Source organism: Corvus brachyrhynchos, unplaced genomic scaffold (assembly GCF_000691975.1).
Source record: "Corvus brachyrhynchos isolate BGI_N302 unplaced genomic scaffold, ASM69197v1 scaffold105, whole genome shotgun sequence".
Classification (NCBI taxonomy): domain Eukaryota; kingdom Metazoa; phylum Chordata; class Aves; order Passeriformes; family Corvidae; genus Corvus; species Corvus brachyrhynchos.
The window spans coordinates 1,639,977-1,665,029 of NW_008238452.1; the positions used below are offsets into that span (position 1 = coordinate 1,639,977).

At 42.3% G+C, this 25,053-nt stretch overlaps 1 protein-coding gene across 3 annotated transcripts in view; it reads right to left on the minus strand.

The window, feature by feature from the left end:
- JADE1 (jade family PHD finger 1) overlaps positions 1–25,034 on the minus strand; it is a 40,479-nt gene extending 15,445 nt beyond the window's left edge. The window contains exons 1-4 of one of the 3 annotated variants that reach the window (XM_008635726.2): positions 24,979–25,034; positions 18,231–18,308; positions 4,949–5,031; positions 1,383–1,540 (exon numbers count right to left, since the gene is read on the minus strand). In XM_008635726.2, the coding sequence (XP_008633948.1) occupies positions 1,383–1,540; positions 4,949–5,031; positions 18,231–18,282 (293 nt within the window). In that variant the 5' untranslated portion in view covers positions 18,283–18,308; positions 24,979–25,034. Of the gene's footprint in view, positions 1–1,382; positions 1,541–4,948; positions 5,032–18,230; positions 23,688–23,724; positions 24,943–24,978 lie in introns of those variants that run through there. The other 2 variants (XM_017736914.1, XM_017736915.1) reach the window with 2 other exon arrangements.
- Positions 25,035–25,053: the final 19 nt, after the last annotated feature.

Below are 25,053 nucleotides of genomic sequence, written 5' to 3' on the forward strand. Positions count from 1 at the left end.
TCCCCTATCTTTTCACATCTTAAATTTAGAGCAACATCTCTACTGGCCCTTAGCAGAGAAAAGCCCTCTCCTGGACCTGCTATAACCACCAAACCACCTCCCTGACAGCCACAGGGCAGTGATCCTCTGGGAGGTTTTTCCTCTGCTCCAGTCCACAGGTGTCCTGGCCCTCCCACAGCCTTGGGAGATGCTGAACAGAGAAATCAGTGAGGAGCAGGCAATGTGAGTGCACATGTACTCTGTGTGTGTGTGTTTGTCTCTGCAGGGACTGGGAGAGGTCAGTGTGGAGCAGGGAAAGGCTATGTTCCCATGTTCTAAACTGCAGAGCAGAGAGCAAAATGCCAGGTTGTCCTTCGAGCTCTGGGTCCAGCCCTTCAGAAGAAGGAAGGACAGGGTTTACCTCATGTGCAGGTTAGCTCCTCATCGTACAGACCTAGGGGGGCGCTCTGCAGGTTGCTGCACAGAACAAAAACAACACTAACAAATATTCCTGAAGCCCCCCCCCAATCCAAGGTTAGACCTGACAGATGCAGACCCAACAAGAAGAAGTCAGTGTACCATCATCATGAATTTTTTGCTATGTATTAAGGACTGAGCTGTTGTGGTCCCACTAGCACTGGTGGGTCGTTTGGTAATGACTTATGGGCCAGCCTGGACTGACTCAAAGAGATCTAGAATGATTAAATGGCAAAAATCCTTGTTCTTATTTTCTCCAATCCCTAGTAAGCATAAAATGGGCTGCAGCACACTCCTGCCCTTAGAACTGCAGTGTTTAATTTGAAACAGGAAATAGTATCTACGTGTAACAAACATGGCAAGGAAAATAAGGGGGTTTTGGATACGAGGTAGAAAATCTCACATTATTTAGTTACATGCACATCTGGACAGTTCTTAAAACAGACGAAATGTTGTACAATCAATTTCTTGGGTTAGTAAATGAAATCACACAAGAAAATAATACGAAAACAAAATAAATGCTGTGTTTTCTCTAGCCCTTAAGCCTGGTTTGTCCAGCTGTTCCTTGAAAGGAACCTAAGGCTTGGAAATAAGCAGAGGGAACACCAGACAAGGGCTCTTCCGGCAGTGATAAGTGAGCTCAAGTCTGGCTTAAAAATAGAAGCTATTTTTAAGGTTCTGTCATCACACTCCATGCTAGTGTATTGCCAAAATCAGTCCTCTGACATTTATATTTCATACAGAACAGGCCTGATTCTTGACCTCTCTGACCATTCAAAAAGGTGAGGCAGGTTGCTCTTCATCTCTGAGAATCAAGACCTTCCTAGCTGGGCACTGTGCAATAAAGCTCAGGAAGCCAAGGCAATGTAGACATAAGCTGCTAGCACAAACGTGTGTGTATTTGTTCACATTCCTCCAAATTATACCTGGCTACTGGTTCTGGGATGGTCCCTGGGCTAACTGGCACCTGAACTCCCTTTTCCCACTCCTGCCTCCAGGGATCTGCCAGCACATAGTATTCATCAGGGTTCAGCTGGAAGGAGTCATGTAACTTCATGGCAGTGATCAGGTCCGTTCTGAACACCTGCAAAGAGAGTGACCAAGAGAGAAAAATAGAGACACTGACATTTGATATTGACACTCTATGATTCACAGCTTCAGGGTAACCATGGAGCACAGTGTGTAACAGGGTCACTGTACCACCAGTGCACTAGCCCAGCCCACTGCAGAATAAAGTTTAGCTTCATGGCAGGGAAAGGGGTGGCTGAAGGCACAAATACTGACAGGATGACTTTCTCTAACTCCACTGGTTCTCCTCCTGCACTGGAGACATAGTTCTAAAAGGTGTTACCCACTTTTACCTCCACACTGGCTGCAATAAAAGCTGCAGGAGCTCTGAGTTGTAAAACACCAGCACAAGGAAGATTCATTTTTGCTCCAAGACTTTTTGGATTTTTTTTTTTTTTTTAAATTATTGGAGCTCTGACTCATACGAAGACATTCTAGAAATTCCCTGTAGTACAAATAAAGGCATGACTCCACCATGACCAGCTGCAAGAGGAAATTCTAAGGAGATGACTCTTTGTGCAAGTACTTAAAAAAATAACCCAAAAGATCAAAAAAATAAGACCCAAACTAGAATTCTGGTGGCAGTGCCCTGTTCAGCACAGATATTATTCAATCAGCTACAGACACCTCTGTGTCACAGCTGTTATTTTACCTTGCCTTTGCAAAGGCATCCAGCTCTAAAGCCAGCAGGATGCTTGGCAACCTTTGGGCTAGCAGCCATGAACAAGCAGCCATGCTGTCTTCAACAAGCCACAGAATGAAATAAAAAGGGATTCACTCCTGTGGCAGGCCTGCTGTGGCACTGCTGTGACAGCTCCAGCCTGCTGGTGTTGCAGAAAGCCAAGAGTGCTGCTATCACAGGCATCCCAACTACAGGCCTGCACTTGCTGACGTGAGTTCCAGCCCTTCCCACCCCACTCCCTGCAAAAGGCAAGGCCCTCCTCACCTCCACAACACTAATTTGTAACTACTCCATGCCTCATTCAAAGGAAAGGGTTAAAAAGCAACCAGGTGACAGAAAATAAGCACCACTAGGACAAGAAAACTACAGGTAGAGCTCCCTGCAGACTTCTCAGTCTGTGGTTGTCAGAATCAACATCCAGCAAGCCCCATGCTGCAGCTACAGAGGAAAAGATTCTGGGTTTTCAGAGCAGTGCTCCTAGACTCCCTGACGAGGCTGCTAAGGGGGCAAAGTGACCCATCCTCCCAGTCCCAAACCAATGGCCACGCTGTTTCCTCAGCCCCAGCCTGCTGCTGCATGTGGCTGAGGCAGAACCAGATGTACACAGAGAGCTAACCAGGCAGGCCTCCCCAGGGCAGCCACTTCTGTCATCCACTACTCACACACCTGAAAACCCCGGGATTTTTGGGAAGGATTTTAGTGTATCTGATAGCTAATTACACTTCTGAGAATCTTTTCAAGTGTGATTTGCCTTGCCACACTGCACACCTTGAAGCCTTTCCTCCCTCCCAACATACACACACTATCCCACTTCTGTCTGTGTATGTTTCTGTTTCCACTCTGGTTTTGTCATTAAAATAGCATAAAATCATGACATTTTTCTTAATGCTTGTCTTGACTTGTTCAGAAAAACTGCCAACATTAAAAAGTAAAGAAAAATATTACCATATGAAGAAGAAGGTGAACGCTGGTAATGAAATATAATGAAATGTTTTAAACAATTCAATTACAAGTCCTGTGAGGCTTTAATCAAGAAATGAAAAGTAAGCCACAAAGTAAACGGGCTCACAAAACAAACAAGCACAGCTGGCCTGGGGATTCTGCACTTTTAAGTGATTTGACTTAAAGCAATCAAAAGTCAAATTAAAAGACTAAAAATATAAAATGGGACACAAACCTTGCTCAATCTCAGAGCCAAAATAACTCAGGCTCTTGGATAAATTTGTCACAAAACTCCCTCAGAAGCAAAGCTAACACAGCACCTGACAGCCAAGAAACTCCTTCCCAGGCCAGTGGCCCCGTGACACCATTCTTTCTGCTCTAGCTGCTGATGCAATCAGAGTGCCTGGAGGAAAGCAGAGCTTACAGAAGTGCTGGCTCTCAGAAGCACTGAACACTTCAAAGCTAAAGGGTGAAACCCTGGCCATACTGAAGTCAATGGGAATTTTGCCACCAACTTCAATGAGCACAGGATTTCACCCGGGGAATTTACCAAGTGTCACTCTCCTGCCAGCGCGCTTCTCCTGCTGTGGCGAGCAGGGACAACACAGAGGGGGAAAGGCTGTGGAGCAGAGCTAAAGGGAAGTACAAGAGAAGTTCATCCAGCCTGAGAAAACATGAGAGAACAGCACAAAACTGCTAAGATTCTGACAACAAAAGCAAGGTAAGAGAGAGAAGAAAACAGAAGCACGCAAAAAAACAACAGCAAGGCTCCTAATTATCTCAGATAATTTCTTGATAGCCTTTCATGAGGTAGCTCTCAAAAGCAGGCATAAGGGGCTACTTCTAAGGGATGCACAACTCAAAAGATAACTAAGGAAAACAAGCCTATTGCTAACAAGAATAAATTCACCAGGGATCTCCACATTCACAAAAAAAAGGTCTTTAAGAGCCAACAATCAAAGGAGTTTGGAAACTGCCAGTACCAGGCATAGTTCACTCTGAACAAAGAATGGGATTCTCCTTGTGAGAACTCTTCTCTGAGACTTAAGTACACTGTCATTAGGGAGGTTAATAAAGCAGTTTTTCCTCAACACCACTCACTAATGTGTCAGGAACACATGTACTGGGCAAGCACAATAAATGAGAAATTCCATCTCCCAGAGCTAATTGTTTCTTTGCAGCTTCTACCAAGTCTACAGTGTAGTATTTTGCCTGAAGACAGGAAGATTCAGCAAGAACATTTCCAAAGAAATGGATCACATTTTGTGTGTTACTAACAGCTGATCCAACCTGGAAAGTTCAAAGATTTTTATCTCCCCTGATAGTATTTCTTCAAAGCACTAGACGAGAGAGAACTGTCAGGAAGCAGATTTCTAGTTTGACAAGCACTTTAGCAAAGATCACACACACCAAGCCCCAATACAAACTATGAAATAAATGCGCCTAATGTAAATTTCCACTGTTCACAAATCAAGCTGCAAATAAACCCTGATGCCTAAAATAGCACAAGAAAGGCTCTGCAGCTATGCTGAATGGGTGTCAGACTACAACAAAATTCACAGATAGAAACTGGTGGTGGCAGTAGCTGTGCCAACAGCTGAACTCTCTGATCTTCGGGGGAGAGAGGGGTGGGGAAGAAGGGGTGAGGGAGGGGAGGTATGTGCCAGCCAAAATGTAGCATTAAAAAAAAAAAAAAGTAAATCAGAAAAAATTGATCCATTACCAGAAAACATGTATGTATATATTTTGTACAGGTACTTCGACAGATGTAACAAAATGCAAATCAAATTCCAGAAATACCTCAGAAGGTTTCCGGTCTTCATCTCTGGAACACGAAGTCCTACAACGCCGAGATCTGGAATGCTGGGACCAGGTAGACAGACCTAGGATACAGAAATGATAATTTGCAGGCTTCTGTGACAAACCTCCAGGAAACTCTTTCAAAATGAACCAGAAAATAAAAGCCACTCAATCCTAAGCTTCTGTGATCACTCTCCTGGGTCTGTTTTGTTCCTCATTTCCTAACTGAGGTATGCCTGTACTGGTTGCACTGCAATTACCTGCCTTCCACCCAGCATTCCAAAAAAGCCACTTCATAACATCCTTCCCCCTGAGCATCAATAAATGACTTACTGCAGAATAATAACTGACCAGGAGCTCTGCCAATAGCCTGGGATGTACTCTTTGAAGTTAATGTCCTAGATACCTACACCGGTTACCTGATTTCTGCTGGCGTAAGCCCCTGCAGAATGAAGCACACTGCCACACACACACACACAGCAGAGCCCAACGAAGAAGCTGTTGTCTCTTCTCCCAAGCAAATCTCCCAGTGTGGTTGTACGATTTTTGTCTGCATAATTATTCACGACATTCCAAACAAATTATACCTTTTTTGCCTTGAAACCGTTTGACAGAGTCTCTGTCAGCTTTCAGAAATATTGTAACAGGAGGAAAGGAAAAAGAGAAAGAATCTGCACTCCTTTGACAAGATCGTGCTTTGACAGCAGAATATATTATACCTGTGAAAATCAACTAATTTCAACACAGGAAGATTTACAGGTACAGCAGGTATTTTCCACTGCCAACTACACAGCAGTAAAGGAAAAAAAAAAAAAACAATAAATCCTTCTGGGTTGCAGAGATGAAGGACTTGTACTAGGTCCACCTGATAGGGAAGCTAAGACCTATGTTGTGAACTCTGAAGGATGCAATCAGAATTTGAAAATCTGGGCATTAATTGTAGACAAATTGAAGCAAACTGATACAAACACCTTCCCACACCACTCATTCCTTCACTGCCTGTGCACAAACACGGTAGGAGTTAAAAGGGTAAGGCTACAGTCTGTAAGAGCAGCACCGCCCCACAGCAGCCAGCAGAAACCTCTTGAGGATCAGAAAGCACTGCTCAAAAGCACAGGATGGGATAAGTTCTCTATGAAAAAATAAAAAAAATCATTTTAGAAGTGAAGTAACTGTTCAAGGCTTTCATTGGAAAGATATGACTGAATAAGAAGTCATCAGAAGAATTCATTACGTTTTAGTTATCTGTTTGTCTTCTCTTTTCAGTTAGTGATACTTTAAGGAATCTGCCCCAATAAAAACTCTCTGGAACACAGCAATGAATAACAAACATTACACAGAATATGCATAATGGTCAAAACTGAAGCAATGTTCACAGCAAATAGCTAAAAATCTTATCTCCTGAGGTAAGAATACAGAGAGGATCATTTTAAGCAAATGTTAGTGTTTTAATATAAAAGACGGTGAAGTTATACGTACTCTTCCTTTTTTATATGAAGGGGAAAAAAGAAGAAAAAGAAAGAAAAATAGTGACTGACTGCCATTTATTAATCTGTGAGAAAAGCCAGACTCCCAAAATCATTTAACTACCATTCCATTTAAATGTTCCCTAGAAAACTGAAGAAGAAACACAAGCAGGAGTATGAACTTCTTGTGAGGATCCTATCAGCCCATCCCCAAACTCAACTTAAGGTCAGAAGGGAATAAGTAAAATGCCTCACAAAAACTGGGAGATATACAGCTAAAACGCATGACAAAAAACCCCAGAATTTTTCCCTGCAATGTAGCAATGTAAATATTAACATTTTAACACTCAGACAGATGTGATTTCTTTAATCAACAGCCTCCCTAGAAGACACAGACCACATACATACCCACACAGATTAGCATTCAGTTCTCATGGGTTCTGATATTTTCCATTGCCAAGACATTAATATCTGACCAACTAGCTGCCACTGAGGTGTTCAGCGAGTCAAACCACTGTGCCAGCAAGTCAGCACCTGGAAATTTCTAATTCCTTTGTGGATCTGAGTGTTTTTGTACAGTATTGGACCTGGGAGAGAGATCCTGCACACAAGATAAAGAATTAAGAACAACAAGCCATATGGGCAAGGAGAGTTTGATTCAAGCTTCTGTGAAAGATGAGCTGGTGAGTCTGGCAGCTTTAAGGCAGTTGTTCCCAAGGCAAGCATCTGGCAAAATTAGTGTAGTGGCAGTGTGATGTACTTCTGGGTCTTTACCAGTGTCTTTTAATTCAGCTCTGATGACAATTTATCATAAATTGAATTTAAAAAGAGTATGGGCTGCCTTTTTTTTTTTTTTTTCCCCTCAATAGGGGGTATTATCAGATGGATTTCCAGGTCTCTCTCATGCCACAAAGAAGCTACAAAGGTGAGGAGTAAACCAATCCCTGCCATATCATCCATCTCCATTTCTTCACTGTGTCATCTTACACATCAGAACAAGTATCTTAAATACACACTTCTATGTCCATGTACACAAGGGTTTGGTCACTAGATTAATTAACTATTCCATGTTACACAAAAGGGTAACTCTCATCATCAAAACTACAAGAGCCTCACTTCAAATGATTTTTTAAGTGCTATATGAAAGCACACTGTGTAAAATTTCCATGCATAAGAGACAAACACAGCCAGCCTTCCTCAGGATCCTCAGTTATAATGAGTGATTTTTCCATGCCAACTACCTCGCTACACCGAATAAAAAAAGAAAGTTTCTCAGATAGTTCTGTAACAGACACATCCTTGCACATAAAATTGGTAAATGCACAGTGGAAACACTGTTACTGAAGAGGCTGTTGGATTTTTCTGAGTAGTGTAAACTCCATAATACTAGCAGAAAACGGTGGAAGAATTCCTCATGGGACTGAGGTTTTACTAGACACTGCAGCTAACAGATGACCTTTGGCAAGGGCTTCACGTCAATAGGGAAAACATTTACTCACTGAATAAACAAAGCCAGACTATAAGCCTTGAATTCATAGAGTCAAACAGCACCACTGCTTAGACACGAAAGTAAGAAATTGAAGGAGCCAGCCAAATGACAGCAAAATATTCAGCCCATAACAGTATTGCATCTAACTGCTTTTGAAATCCCAAACAAGAGTTTCAATTCTGCTTCCATCACAGCTAATGGCAAAATACCCCTGTCTTTACCAGTGCGAAGCCCAGGACACTGAATTTCCCAAAGCTGCTCTCATTAACAAGCCATCCACCCACTTTGCCTACACCAATAAAAGTGCAGGAGGGAAATGAAGGATGTTATTTGTCTATTAAGCATCTTTCCCATATTTTCATTCCTAATCCAGAAAAGGGACCTCACTGAAAGCAAAAATTCACAGGCCATTACACCTACTTCAGTGGTTAATGATCTGATTTGTACATCGTGAGTGCATGAAGTAAGAACCATTCCTGGATTCTACAAAAGGAAGAATCTGCTGTGGTCAAAACAAAACACAGGATTCAAAACAGCTCTTCTGTACTATAAAAAGCACATGAAGCTATTTCAGTTATTTTAGAAAGATTCCAGACACTTTTTGCCACAATTATCCTCTTTTATTAAGTATCCAAAATCACCGTATTCACCAAATTTCCTGACAACTAGCCTTAGTCTCAAACTGGATTAGGATCACCAAGACTAGAAAAACAACTAAAGATCAAGACAAGAGTTAAACTCAGTTTTGGTAAAATAAAATTAAAATTTAAAAAAAATCATAAGGCAAGTCTGAATCACTGGGATTTGGAAGATATAAAAGTTCTGTAAGATACCATTATAAACCTCATAGGAAGAATGAGTTTCACAGCAGACGGAAAAATAGTGAGAGGTTAAGAGAGCCCATGCTACCATAAGCCATGTGAGAAACAGTGAACATGAAAAACACAACTCCAAGGCATGAAGCCAAATAAACACATGCAAAACATGCATTTCTGTCATTGTTAGACATCAAAGATAAAAGGTATCTTATTAAGTGTTACATAATCACACAAGTTTAGGATGAACACAGTAGCCTAGTCAGCATCACCACTCTCAGAGACCAAGATCATTTAGATTCTTTTACAGTTCAGATTCTTTCAGATGACCGAGGTGTTTGTGTGTTTTAAAAAGATTTCATCACTGAGAACAACGGGAGAGGTCACACTCTTACTACACGTTCTCGGTTTTCCTTTTGCCTTTATCTACTTAAGGACAAAAAGCAAAAAGAAATCCCAAACCACTAAAAAGATGTAATCCTCAGCAAGGGAGGCAGAGCTCTAACACACCACGGGTGCTGCAAAGGACTTCTCAGACTCAAACAGGAATGTTTTCTGTTCCCCAAGGCTGCTATGAACACTTCACACTGTAAATACAGTGTTTTTATAATACCGCCACAGGGTGTATGTAACACACATGCCTCCTGATAATAAAAGAAAGCAATCAAGGAGTGTGCATTCTTTTTCCCTATTTGTGAAGAACACAAGCTTCCCAAAAGGAAAAACTTAATCAATTTTAACTGCATCATTTTATTAAATGATCTGTCAAGAACACGTTTTCACTCCAAAAAAAAAAAAATCCAATCAAAACAGAAAATTGCTTGGAACCAATAAAACAATTCAAGTCCTGGGGGAATTCTACCCCACAACTAATACACTGCTCAGCATGAGCAGAGAAGTCTCAGCTATTAGGTATCATGCACAAGGCTGTTGTAAAGCCACCTGTAAGGCACCCAGCTGTGTCCCTGGAGAACCACCTGCTGCTACAGCCTCTGAACACTTGGAAGCCTCAGATGACTGCAAGCACTTCTCCCACCATAAATACACTCCTGCTACCTCGCTACACCACGCAGCACAACAGAGCAGAGCAGCCCTGACACGGATCTATGTCTGGCTGTCACTTCTGCTTAACACTGGCATTTCCAGATGCCTATGCTGCTCTGCAGCTCACTCTGAGACCAACTAGGTGCCGCTGCCAACGCTGTCAGAAAGATCTGCAGCCTGAGGAGAAAACAGAGGTGCTCAGTCTCCCCATTTAGTGCCTGGCCCACTACTCCTTACAGCAGGGGCACCATGTCACTTAGAAGTATCTCCGTGCCTGGATTCAAATTCCAGCACAAAGCAAAGAGAAGCAAACTATTCTGTAAGCAGTTTGCATTATATCAGGTACCGAAGAGTTGGCTGGGCAGAAGTCTTCAGGCCTTACCACAGAGAAAGCAGCATGCAAGCAAACACAGCCTAAGACACCATCGCACGTAGCCAAACTTCCTGCCTTTCTGTTGCTGGAGGGTTTGCCCCTCTATCTTCCTTATCTTTATAGCATATTATCATATAATAATCTCACTCAAGATCAAAAGAGAAGAAGTAATAGCCTTATATCTCTTGTCAACAGCAATGCTACTTGAAATTTAGTGTCAGTTGATGACTCCCCAATTGCAGCTGCTGAACAATGCGTCGATCCATACGATCTCTGCAGTGCTTTACAACACCACAGCATAACTGCTCAGTCTCTGACACACATAATGAACCATCCTTGCAGCTCCCCACCACAGCACTTTTACACAAGTTCCCTGCTGTCATCCCTTTCCTCAGCAGCTCATATTGAGTTTTATCATCTCAAAGAATACACACATAACCACTCACAGGTACCTGTCACTCTTCTAACAGTCAGGAATTCCTAGATCTCGTCTTATCTTTCAGCACAAGACCCAAGTGCCACTCAAGCTCCCCAGCCCAATTCCCATGGTAGCCATGCTTTACCATAACAGTAAACAGTTTTAACTCAAGTTTACTATAGGTTATCAAAGCCAATTTGAGCACCTCCCATGCTAGCATTCATAGGCTGATAACATGATGTCCAGCCTTGAAAGTCCAGTGGACTTAGGTGTACTCAATCTAGCAGTCTTGTAAAGAAAATTGTACCTCTCCAAAAACGAATCATGGTATCACAGAATATGCTGAGTTGGAAGGGACTCATCAGGATCATGGGAGTCCAACTCCAAGCCCTGCATAGGACCAGCCCCAAGAGTCACACTATGTGCCCAAGAACATTGTCCCAAAGCTTTGTGAGCTCTGTCAGGCTTGGTGCTGTGACCACTTCCCTGGGGAGTCTGTTCCAGTTCCCAACCACCCTCTATGTAAAAACCTTTTCCTGATATTCAACCTGAATATCAGGAACCTCCCTGGTTCAGCTTCATGCCATTTCCTTGAGTCCTGTCCCTGGTCACGAGAGTGAAGAGATCAGTGCCTGCCCCTCCACTTCCCCTTGTGAGGATGTTGAAGTCTGCAGTGACACTCCTCCTCACTGTGACACTCTCCCTCAGTCTCCTCTTCTCCAGGCTGGACAGACCAAGTGACCTCAGCCACTCCTCACACACCTTTCCCTCAAGCCCCTTCACCATCCTCGAGGCCCTCCTTTGGACCCTCTCCAATGGCTCAATGTCTTTTTTATACTGTGGCACCCAAAACTGCTCCCAGCACTGGAGGTGAGGCTGCCCCAGTGCAGAGCAGAGCAGGACAATCCCTTCCCTTGCCCAGCTGGCGATGCTGTGCCTGATGCCCCCCAGGACAGGGTTGTTCCTCCTGGCTGCCAGGGCACCGCTGACTCATGTTCAACCTACAATCAACCAGGTCCCTTTTCACAGTGCTGCTCTCCAGCCTCTCATTCCTCAGTCTGTCCGTACACCCAGGGTTGTCCCATCCCAGGTGCAGAATCTTGTCCTTGTTGAGCTTCATATGGTTGGTGATTGCCCAGCCCTCGAATTTGCTGGGGTCTCTGCAGGGCCTCTTTGCCCTCAAGGGAGTCGACAGCACTGCCCAGTTAAGTGTCCTCAGCAAACTTACTTAGTATCCCTTCCAGTTCTGTGTCCAAGTCATTTATGAAGGGGTTGAAGAGCACAGGGCAAGGACGGAGCCCTGCAGAATCCCACTAGTGACTGGACACCAGCCTGATGTCATCCCATTCCCTATAACCCTTTGTGCCCAACCCATGAGCCAGTTGCTCACCCATCACAAAACATGATTGTCCAGCTGTGTACTGGATACCTTGTCCAGAAGGATCTTAGGAGACAGTAGCCAAAGCTTTGCTGAAGTCCAAAAAGATTACATCTACTGCTTTTCTTAGATCAGCTAGGTGGTCACCCTGTTGTAGAAGGACTAGACAAGCAGGACTTTCCCCTCACGAAGCTGTGCTGGCTGTGACCAGTGCTGGTTGCATTATCCTACAGCTGTTTTTCAATAATCTTTTCCATGATTTTACCAGGCATTGGTAAAAGTGACACTGACAAATCTGTAGTTTCTGGGGTACTCTTTCTTGCCCTTCTTGAAAATTGTCAATGTTTTCCAGCTTCCAGTCAGATGGGATGTCTCAGGATTCCTGAAACTGCTCAAAAATCATCAAGAGAGGTTTTGTGATGTCATCAGCAGCTCCTTGAGGAATCTCTGATGAATCCCATCAAGCCATATAGATCTGTAGGGATCTGCAGCAGCAGATCCTGCACAAGTTCAGGGTCAGCTGAGAGTTGATCAATCTCACCATCATGATCAAGTTCAGGGTCAGCTGAGAGCTGATCAATCTCACCATCATGATCCTCCAGCTCAGGGCACTGAGACCCTCTTGGTCCATCGTCCACGTTGAAAGCAGAGGCAAAGAATGCATTAAACACCTCTGGCTTGTCCATGTCCCTGTTTGTGAGGTGACCACTCTCATCCTGTAACAGGCTATTTCAATGCTACCTTTTGCCATTAACGTATTTGATAAAACTCTTTTTATTGTCCCCCACATTTCTGGCCACCTTCAACTCCCAGCTGAGCTTTGGCCACATGAATTTCTCCCTACAGTGGCAAGCAGCATCTCTGTGTTCTTCCCTTATCACCTGACCTTGCTTGTTCATACACCTTCCTTTTTCTCCTCACATCCAAGAGCACATCCCTATTCAGCCCAGCCAGCCTTCTGCCTCGCCTGCTTGACTCGCAACATTTAGGAATTGCCTGCTCTTATGCCCTTAGGAGCTGGTGTTTAAAGCGCTGATGGACCCCAGCACCTGCAAAAAATTTTTCCCAAGGGACTTTACTTACTAGTCCTCTGAGCAGTCTGATCTCTGCTCTCCTCAGTCCAGAGCTGCGGTTTTCCCGGCACTTTTACTCCTGTCAAATGACGGTGATGATTATGGGAAGTCCCTTCCTCAGACGTGATACCCTATCAGCCAAGATAGGCCTTTCAAATCACTATTCCAGATTGCTCCAGCAACTTCACCACAAGCCACTCTGCCCCACTCTGAGATTAACCTCCAGGTAAGACGCTCGTTCTTACCATCTGTCATCACTCTCCAACCCTTTTTCAAAGTCACAGTAGTGACCACTACACTTGCTGCTTTGCCCAAATTCTGAGCACTGTAACTACATTATAAGTTCTGTTGTTTAATCACCATCCCTCACCTCCCAGCCAGTTCAAATGGAAAACAAAGAAATGTTCCTCACTTCCTTTTCACAAAGCTCTGCACATGCAATCACCTCATTTCAGGCCAGCAGCAGCTACAATTCTACAGTAAATGACACACACCCCCAAGGTTATGTACTCGGTAACCTTTGTGAAGGCACTCTGGGATCCATCTCAAACACTGCAGGAATCCACTGGGATTCAAAGCCCTTTCTAAATCCAAGATCCCCGTCATTCAGTCAGTGCAATGGATATTGGCAAAATTCGTTTAACTTTAAAATAACATTTGTTTAGCAATGATAGAATAAGGGTCTGCTTAAATTACAGAACTCTATTCCATAATCCATAGGTATTAAATCTTTCATTTCTCAGAACTCACGTGAAACTCTGTAAATCTTGAAAGTATTTTTCATCTGCAAGTGTCTTCAGCTCTTGTCTCGGACACTCTGCATGTAGGAGTATGATAAATTGATAAGCCCTCCAAGAATAAATGAAAAAGCCTCATGGGAGCAAGTAAAGTCTGAATAAAATCATGCTTTGAATTCCTCGCTCACGGAAAACAGCACGAAAACTCTGACACCCAGAAGTGCCTGGATTTCACACAATTTCCCTTATACAAATGTCCATGAGCTTCAGACCTTTCTCAAAAACAAGCTGTCCACATGTCCAACCAATTTATGCTAAAAGGAATGCCTTGAAGCAATAAATGGGAACTCCTCCACTGCACAACTTGATCTCACCAGGAAACAGCATATGGAATATTCGGCACAAGCCACCTTTGCAGATTTACAGACCAACGAGGCTAAAAAGACATGTGTCAAACACTGAGCAGGAAAGCTAAAACTGCTTCAGTATCAAGCACTTAATTAGCGTGAGACCCAGAACCATAAAGAGAAGGTTTAGCAACAGAGGGGCAAGCTGAAATGGAATGTAACAAAATTTGCTTAAAAACTATCAAGACTCTAGCCAGCCACCAGAAAACAGGAGCGTAATTGATTTCAGGTAAACATTAGTGATTTCCTTCCTACAGGCTTTGTAGCATGCAGCACGTACATCACAAGGCTTTTACCATGGGCCTGGCTAATATGAATGTCCATTACAGCTGCTGTACTACGCTATCTGGAAGGCCACAGAAACAAACAAGCTCTGCCAGGTGACCAAAGAAGAAAAGCTGTCAGGAGCAAACACTCTTAAGCACTTCCCCAAGCCTCTCTCAATACCATTCCTCTGTATTTAGACAAAAGTTCAAAATCCAGAGCGATGCCTGCAGCCATTTTTCATTCAATTATATTTCATGGATAAGATGTTCAAAAGTGACCTCTAATTTCAGAAAATGAAATCCCTGAGAACACGCTCGGATACCCAGGGACTAACTGCAGAACTGCCAGGCACAACTGGCACTGACACCTCTTGCCTAGTGCTTCAAATATGCTATTTTGGCTTTGTGCTGAAATGAGGATTTAGAATTTTGATTCTAAGGGGACACAGCTTAACAATTTCCAGTAGTTAGGTTGAAGTACATGAAATAAATACTCTTGGAAGCTTAGCTAAAAAAGGAAAGAATCAAGTCTTGAGGGCAAAGAAGTGATGAGGAAAGCAAGGGTGCTGACTTTAAGCTGAGAGGCTTTAAAATACTGCAAATAACACATAACCACCTACACTAAAGTACCTTACACGAGTCAGTAAATGCACGTATATACTCTAGGACTGCAGCCATGCTGTTAAGCTTACTTCTCTTCGGTATTTCGCTCCTAAATGAAAGCCATTCTCCCTTCTTTCATCTAACAAAATGAGAGCACCTTTTTCTCCTGAAGAACTGCTATATCTCCAGCACAATGTATTTTTAGCACTTGGGTACGAGCTTTGTTTGCTTGTGACTACCAAGGAAACTGATTCAGTTCAGTGATCCAATGGAAAACAACAATTTTTTTTAAAATAAATTCCATTATTAGTGACATCATTATTACTACATTCCAAATATTCAGGTTCCTGAGCTCAACAGAATAAAATGCAGATTTTTTTAATGCCAAAATATTTTCCAGGTTGCACTAGGCTACGTGCTAGAGCCTACCCCAAAAAGCACCATCATTCAGGTTAATCCAAACACATTTACTCAGCTACCCTCACGATGAACCTGAGATGCCTGATCGCAGCCTAGTAAAGCACAGTATGAAAACTCAGCTGCAGAACTGCTGCAGCTGGAGGCTGAATCCTCACTTTGTAGGATGAGGGAGAGCAGTGCTGAGCCCTAAGCTCAGAGGCCATAGAGCTCATAATGATGCAACAAGTCCACTGGAGGGTCAAGAGACACCACTGACTGAAAGGGAAGCAGGTGTTTGCCAACAGGATTCCAACTAGGCGTTGATTTAAATTTCAACTTTTCAATTAGAAGATGTCTGCTTGAAACGCCCAGAATAGTCAAATGTAATTGTTGTCAGCCTCTGGAAACTCTGAGAAGGAAAAATAGCTAATGAAAGACTTGAAGCCTTCAATACAGACCACAAATACTTAATAGAAATTTTTATCTTTTTTCGGGGGCGGGGGGGGGGAAGGGGGAAAAAAAACTTGCTTACCCTTCAAGACTACTGATCAGTCTGGTAAAGTAAGAATACAGAATACTACTGGTAAAGTAAGAATACAGAAACAAACATCGTGAGGACTAATCAGTAATTCTACTAAAGGCAAGAGAGATCCTGTGAAGGTGAAACCTGTAAGGGGACACCCTTGACATTCAAACATAGTTGCAAGGAGCCACTGGTATCTCCTGTAACAGGGAAACTGGAAAGGACCTAAGCTACGTCAGTCATTCTTTTCAGGGAAGTCTGAATGACAAAAAGCCTTGGAAGTGCTGACCCCACACTAAATGTTATCTGGGCTTCTGATTGATAACCCTTAATCTTTCTGAACATGTATGTAGAAATAGAATGGATACACAGGAACCTGTATCTGAATTTGCCCAGTAACTTCACAAGAGGAAAAAAAAAAAACAACAACAAAAAAAACCCATAATCAAGAAAAAAACAAGTGTAATGCAAAGGAAGTGGTATATATTTCAAATAATACTTGAAAGTACTTTTAAAAGTTCACTACCTTTGCCATGCAATTTATTCAGTAAAGTCATTTGCAATAACCAGGCTTTAAAATAGACAGATCATAAAGGGGCAAGAGGTTTCCTTTTATTTTCCAAACTCATCTTCTTATATCTTGATCTGTGGAACAGATTCTGTGGAAAATATAATCCACTAAGTTGATAACTCCATTCCAAATAGTCATACATCAAATGACATTACAAACATGTGCTGTAATCAGCAACAGGTCAGTCAATTGTGTCTGTTTCACAACTTCAATTCCAAGATTAACTGCTTCATATTTTATTTGGTAAAAGCTGCTACACAAGGCACATGAAGAGATCAAGGGCTTAAAAAAAAAGACAGCAAAGAGAGTGAAAATAAAGACTATTATTTATATGAAACACTATTTTATAAAGCTGCTAGGGAACGAGAAAAGGATTACGCTAAATTCTAATGGAAGACATCCTGTTTGCTGCCACTTGTCTATCTTACAAGTAAAAACACACCTTTTTTTCTGGGAAGTACACATCACCTTTGAGGAAGTACACTGCAATTTTAATAACCTCAAGTAAACTTCAAACCAAGAAAAACATGTCTGATTTGTTTGGGGTTTTTTCTTCTGAAATCCCCCAGCTGCAGTTAGGTCCCCAAAACCAAGCCAAATTCCTCACCTCTAGCAGATTTTGCTCAATCCTTATTTGGATTAACTGCTAATTAGCCTGCTTGTTCTTACCTTCCCTAATCCTTTCACCTTTACTACTTCATTTCAGCAACAGTTTGCCTAGGGTTGTTTTAAGAGGCAGATTTGGCCATACCTGAGTAGATTCCCAGGCAGCACAGACACACCTAAGAAATGCATGCAGGTGAAGCAGTCACCTACGTGGAGCCACAGTGTATCACAGGGATAAGTTCTCAGAGTGAAGCTTCCAAAAGCACCTGGGAAACCACCCCGATCATTTTTAGACTGAAGTTTTACAAAAGACCTCAGGTGTGAAGGCGTGCACCCAGATAGATCAAATTAAAACCACAAAAACCTCTCTGACAACTGGCTAAGCTGCAGTATTGTCAAGTACAATCTACTTGCTTCTTTGGGCAAATAAGACACCTTGGCACATTCCCCAAACTGACATTTTGTCTCTCTCCCCCGCCCCTCTTCTTTTTTCTGCTTAAATGAAAGATTATCAGCCACTGGAATCCAAACACAAGACAGAGAGATACCACAGTGTGTGCTAGTTCCATCAGTATAGAAGCAGTTAAAAACCATAAATACATTCTGTATCCAAATTAGTGATTTTCTGAATTCAAATTCTTGTAATTCCTCAAAGAAAATCTTCAAATGCAGTGAGGAACAACTTTTATGCTCCCTTAATCTTTTCTGCTTAAGCTTCAAGCGCTAGACTTTTCCACTGCGTAAGAGGGTGCAGGAACACTGAGGCAAATTTAAAATCCTTATGCAAACTTCTATGGGCAATGTCAGCAGACGTCTCCATGCTCATTCTGTCCTTAGAATGATAAATTATGCTGTTTGATAAGATTTCAAAGATGACCACTGACTTTTTCCTCTTGTTTTATATTAACTAAAACCACGTGCCAGTTCAATGGGGGCATCCTGGATCTACTGTCTACCTGTGCTCAGAATGACTTGAGTTCAAAACTAGATCCTTACAACACACATTTCTACCAGTTCAACCAACATGCAAAATGCCTCTGGCACATGAAACACTGCATTAGAACACGTTTTCCAACTCATAACCTCCTGCACTCTACAACAAAGGAGCACTTACTGCCATTGTCGTCAGAGTCCTCACTGCTGCTAGGAAGCCGATGTCGTTTCATGATCTCCCCGGGAAACAGCAGGCAGCCTGGGAAGCAATGAGACAGCACTTAACCCCAGGTAATAACACACAGTCATCAACTTGTGCTTCTGATGGCATGCGAGCATTTACAGCACACAAAGGAAAACAAACAACTTCAGCAGCAGCTGAAATATGAACAGTGAACCTCTCAAGGCTGCTTAATTAGGCTGTTATCATATGAACAGGTGGACAACACTGGAGAGTGGCAATGACAATCCCACCAATGCTTTCACCCCACCAAAAAACTGTGTTTTGTCCTGAGAGGTGTTAAAATCACTAAATATCTGCAGCCAATGTGCTTAACTTCCCCTGCCTATTCTGGCACTAGATTTGCAATACAACAATATTTTTACTGCTTGTGTAAATATTTACTTTGGCTAATATATTTTTGGAGCAATTTTATTCCTGTTTAAAGTGCCAGATTTACGAAATCAGAGATTAAAGTCATCCACTTACACATAAAAAATGAAGCATCAGCAGTAGCATGCCCAGTTTCCCCAGATTAACTAAACATGCATCATCTATACCCTGGAAAGCACCACCCTCTAAGATGAGAGAGTTACTTCCTCCTGCAGCCACATTTCTAGTGCCATGCCTAACACTAACTGTTCTTTGAGAGTAAGATTATTCAGATGATTATTCAGAGGTTACTCCAAACCGCCAGATGTCTACCAAAACCAAGTTCATGGGCACATGAGCCTGTGATAAAAAGGCCAAAAATTCCAAATCTTTTTAACTGCTATTCTCAGGGCACTGCTATTTTCATGTGTATTCCTTGTGGAACGAAACAAAATTCAGAAAAAACGAGGAAGCTGTAAATAGCTAGTCAGTATTTGCATGTAAAAAGCTATTAAAAAGTGCAAGTTGAAGAGCAGAAAAAAACATGACAAGACAAGTCCAGAAAGGCATATCCACCATAAGTTAAACTGACAAGGACTCTAGATGCACATCAAAACCCCTGAGTCTTCGCTTACCACGTATCAATCGTGGTATCAACAAGGTCTGGGCACTCTGCTAGCAGCAAATCCCTCACACCTCTGCACACAGATTTGGAGATCAGATGCCAAAAATATTTTCTTGCTTCTAGTTAAGTGCAGAAAATCTACCCTTATTTCCATGAGAGTTCAGACTTCCTCAAAACCTCTCAACAAAACTCCTTCCATTGGCCCTTCAGTGTAAGAATTAACTGCTTCAACTTTGTTCACTGAGAACACGGCTCATTGTAGGAAATTCAATAATGCCTTCAACTTTTGTAAGACTGATTCCCAAAATGCCTAACGAAAGCCTGACACTACTTCCAAAAGAGCACAAAAATATCTGCTCTTCCAGAAGTGCTTCATGTCAAAAGAAATTAGCATTTTTGAGGGAATTCATTTTGTCCCTACTAGCAAGTCACAAGCAACTGAACCTGAGACTCTATTTTACACTTCCAGTGAATACAGTTCTAAGAGCCTGAGCATTGCAGGATTGCCTCCTTTTTCGTATTATATGGGCAAATAGAGTTGGGGGGAAGCCTCTCTCCCACAGACTGACTTTTCAGAGTGGTATTTAATACATCTGTCATTGAAACATGTAACAGTTTTGAACTGCAAACTTTATTCACTAAAGAGAAGCTGAATGGTTCACCTTACCAAGACCTTTTGGCATCGTTTCACAGAGTAAAAGTACACATACAATGTCTGATGCCAGAGAATAAAGAATCATAAATGGCAGCCTCTTACAGGGCTAGAAGAATTCTCTCCAAAAATTGCTCTGAGGCAGGCCAGAACTTTGTGTGTATGGGAGACGGAAATGCTGTCAGTGGATAAATACACAGACCAGCCAGGACCATCAAAACCCACTGAATACAGATCTGGTGTAAATGCAGGAGATCCAGAGCCAAGTTCCTATACAGTCACTTATGAAGACAGAGAGCCAACATTCAGATCCAAAACAGGCTAAGACAGAACTGAAAAATCAGTTAGTTCTTACAAGGCCAAAACTAGGGCGATGAATATCTATTCTGTAAGGTACTTTTTCTATTAGTTCACATATTAATAACAGCAATGTAAAAGAAGATATTCACTCAGCAAGAACCTCCCATAAACAAAGTAAAGAAAAACTGGAAGAAAATAAAGGAAAATTGTCCTATCTCACAAGTGTAATTCGTATATTCCTGGTCAAAATCCTCACTTCCTGGTTTGTTTCCCACATGGTCTGAAAGGCATGATACACTGTAAAGCAAAGTAACAGAGCGTATGTACACTGAGACACACCTGTGAACTTGCAACAAACAAGAAAATCTGGAATTCTGCTCCTTCACAGCTTTCTGGACAAGTGCATTTTGAATGGATCTTCTCCTAGCACACTTTCCGCAAATTCAAAAAAATAAGGAAAGAGATGGAACCTTCTTCCTCCTATCATGTGTCTTTAAAAAACAAACTGAACACCGCCTTTTTGGTTGCTGTTTAAAGGAAAGAATGGTATTCACACCTCCCAGTTCAAGCACTCTCCAGAGTTTTTCAGGAAATAAGCCAGAACAGAAGCCACTTTTCCTGAGTACAGAGTATGAAATAAGGCAGCTAATTTTCTTGTCCACTCTAGTCAGGTGTCTGAAGTTGGCCACACTGAAAAGCCTGTGTTCTCAATAGTAACATTAAAAGAAATATCCCATTTGATGAAGCTCATGTGAAATTGTTTTATAGATGCATGGGGAGGGGGGGGAAGAGTTAAAACTCAGAGTTCTCATTTTGCCATCTTTGAACCTAACCTGAGTTTACAGGGAGCTAAATCACAGATCAAAAAGCAGCATTTGGCTTCTCAGAGTAAGACTCAAATCCAGTAAGAATAACCCCCTGGAACTTGTGTCATTAGGAGAACAGCTTTTTTCAACTTCTAAAATCATTTTAAACTGCTCCCACCAGATGTTCATATCCACAGCTCAGAACACATGTTCCAGAGGTAACACTGGAACAGCTAATAAGACTTATAACCAGGCAGATTGAAATGGTTTTCAGCGTATTGTGGTGCCTCTGCCTCAAAGGCTACCAGTTTCTGTCAGGCAGTGGGTGACTCAAAGTCACACAAGAAACTCATTAAAAAGTGCACATTAGAAATAAGCATGGATTATGGATAGTGATGGTTAGATGCAGATTGATGCTGCAAGTTTTCTCCCTGTTCCAGCAGACATACACTATGATCACCATGCCTCTAAGCAAAGAGAATTCACATGTAAGCATAAAAAGGGTAAAACATTTGATGCTGGCTTTAATACCAGAGTAAAAGCTATGCACCCCAGCCTGCAACTCTTGCAGGGCAGGAAGAGACACCCAGATGACTGAGCTCAATTCCCAAGTGTGTGCAATCACGTAACTGCTGTCCAGCCCAGAAGTTTCCACAAAACATTCACAGCAACCCACACATGGCACAGAGTGACCTCCCAACTCCCTTCGCAGGACCAACAGTGCTCTGAAGCAAGGAAGCAGTCGGCCAAACAGTGCCTGTGAACCCTGGATCTTCTATCAAACATTTTTATGGCTGTTTTTCTCAAATTATTTCACCAGCCCCAAAAGGGCATTTGCACAACACACTGTTCACCTGAAGAGAAAGCCCAGCACTTCAGAAGCTGCCACAGAGTCCAACAACCCTAAGCTGACGAAGGCTGCACCACCAAGCCACACTCTCTATCAGTTTTCAGTGACACCTGTGAATTCTTAATAACTCAGCAACTTTTGTATGCAAACTTTCAGTTTCGTTTCCTTGAAAGAAGATTGTTTCTTTGTGTTAAAACCATCCTTTCAGGAATCAGTCAGACCAATACACAGCATGCTGATCGTGTTTTCTCCTGAACACTCCAGCATAACATTTACCAGGGAGAAACCCAAGTGGACTCAGTCTAATGCCAGCCTTCAACCAAACACAGCTTTTGAGAAACAGCCACAGCTCTGCAGGCAGTGTTACTCCAATATCACAGGCAGCAAAGCATCCAAGAGCACTTCATGCAATCACACCACCGTGATTAACGGCATAGATGGGACAGAGACCACGTCTTTTTAGCCCCCATCGTCCTCAGATGAGCTGGCCACACCAGGGCAGCACTGGTGAGGCCAGCACAGCCTGCAACACACTCTCCTGCGCTGCTCCAGAGGCTGAAGGTGCTGCTCTGCTTTACAGAAACACATCACCAGTTGCTTTTCCATCATGCTTGCTCTGGAAGTTAAGCTCTGGGTTTTGCTCATTGATTAGGTACAAACTCTAAACATATAAATGCAATTCTGAACTTTGATGGTGCATTTGCTCAAAGTGTTTTTAAAGGCAAGATTACACCACCTGAAACTGGCTTCTGCATTTTGGAGAACGTGGGAAGCCTTTTTTCAAAATACTTGCAAATGCTATACAAATGAAATGACTAGACAATAATCCAATACAATCAATGTCAGGCCACAAAACAGCATTTGAATTTACATATCCTTGTGGAGCTGAGCAACAAACACCTAAGTCTATACAAATAACTGTATGCAGGTAGGCACACAGACTTTGCTGTCCACTTCTCAGTATTTGATGGCAGGTGCAGTGCAACGGGTTAGACTCAGCAACATGACACAGTACAGCAAATTCACTATTTTTAGCAGCGTGCATTACCATGCTACTCCATTCTTACCTCTCCAAGAGATAAAATAAGCAGCAAAAACCCAAAGACCCCACTGGACAGCAATGTCAAGACCTTTCCTTTTTTTCTCCCACACTGGAGTCCCAGGAGTTGCACTGGTAAGAGTGTAAAAAATGCAAAGAGCAGAAATCCAGACACTACCCCATAAAACTGGGACAACAGCGTGCACACACATACACCCATGTGCCACATACCACGTGCACAGTTAAGAACCCCACATTGTTCTTCACTCAGTTTGACCTCAAGTGGAGAGGCAATCAAAGAGAAAGATGTAAAGCGTGTCAGTCCTTGTTATGCAAATAGCTAAACAGAACCAGATTGTAAAAAATAATTATACATGGAAAAATCTACATCCTCAGGTCAAGGGTTTTCCACAGCACAATTCTTACTGAAGTATTTTCAAGGGCCGTATAAACCCCTGGGTAAAAGAGTGTATAATTCAAACTCTGACAGACAATTAACTGTAACCATGTTAACGGGTGTCACTATAACAAACTGCACTGAACAGCTGCAGAGACAGAATGGGAAGAAAGCAGAGTTATGACAGATGTACACCCTGAAGACAAACTGAAAAACTGGCTTTTCCTGAAAGTAACCCACTAACTGCAATGAAACGAAGACCTAATTATCTCTAGTACACAAGAAATTGCTTCAAAACACCTATTGTACAAATGGAAGTGAAGTGTGACACAGCTTAATAAAATGCATAGAAGATAGAGACATTTGGCTTCTATTACTGGACTCTTTTTAAATAGCTTGTTTGTAACACCACACCTTCTTCACTGACACCTGACATCACAAGAAGCTTTTCTGCTTCTATCCTAGACCTAAAACAGAAAAAAAGGAAGCACATCAGAAAAAAATTGTATTATTAAAATCTACCTAAAATTTTAAAATTCCATGAAAGTTTTCATAGCAACATTTTATAGTCACAGAGGTACAAGCAGAGCTCTTAAATGAAATATTACAGTATTATGGAGCACAGTCCACGGTGCAATGAGCCACAGACCTTAAATCTGGAGGAAAAAAAAATCCTCCAAATCTCACAAAACAAAGAAGTACTTGGCCAAACAAGGCCAAGAGTGTTCTCCACAAGGGATATTTCTACTGAATTCAGCACACCTATTCAAAATTTCACAAGGCAAGAGAGAAGCACAATTTGGCCATTATCAACCCAACACTTCTCAGGAATCCAGATGCTCATTTATGCACCTGTGGAAGCCAACTCATAATGTTACCTTACTACTTGGGCAGGGGCAACAAATTATTCCCAGACTGTGGTGGTGAAACTGACCGCCCAAAATCTGGAGCAATGCACAAACTGGGCTCCATGACTTAATGCAACCATTGCAGTTCATGTCTTCCACCTAGGAAATGGTGCCAGCTTGGTCATCTCCAGCTGAAAACAGGAGCACGAAGCAGCAGTACTAACCACATGGAGAAAACATTTGAGGAAAGACTGAAAGTTTTTTTTTTTCTAGGTTCTGTGAATGGGGAATGAAACCAGAGAAGCTGGAAGGGAAATCTGCAGCTGTGAGAGGAAAGGGGAGTTTATTATTATTACTTTATTTTAAACATATGTATTAAACATAGCTCAAAAGCAGGGAGCAAGTGGTATATGAAGCCAGAGGGAAAATCTTGCCACTAAAACATACAATCCTTGCTGTTTCAACAATATCCCACTGAGTGTGAGAAACCTCTAGAAATAGAATCATAACAAGCATATTTTGGTGTAACTTTTATGAAGGTTTTTGGTTTGCAAGTGTGGGCAGCTTCTGACTTAGCTAAAAGACAACATCTGCTTAAAAAGGAAGTTATTCCAAATAACAGCTAAATCTTCCTCTAAATAAATGGGGCTGGCATAAAAGCACCTTCAGCCTTTTACATTAAAACGTCAACTAAAATGTGTTGCTAAATCCTACTGGAATTTCTAGTACTCCCTCACAGCTACAGGCACCTACTCAGACCAGGTCACCACGGTCTGTGTTACTGGGGGGCTGACAGACCTCAGGACACCCCGGATCTCACCTGCGGGTGAACCTAATAAACTTTCTCAGAACAAAAAGGTCAGCTGAGGAGCCGGGGAGAGCCGGGAGGAGAAGT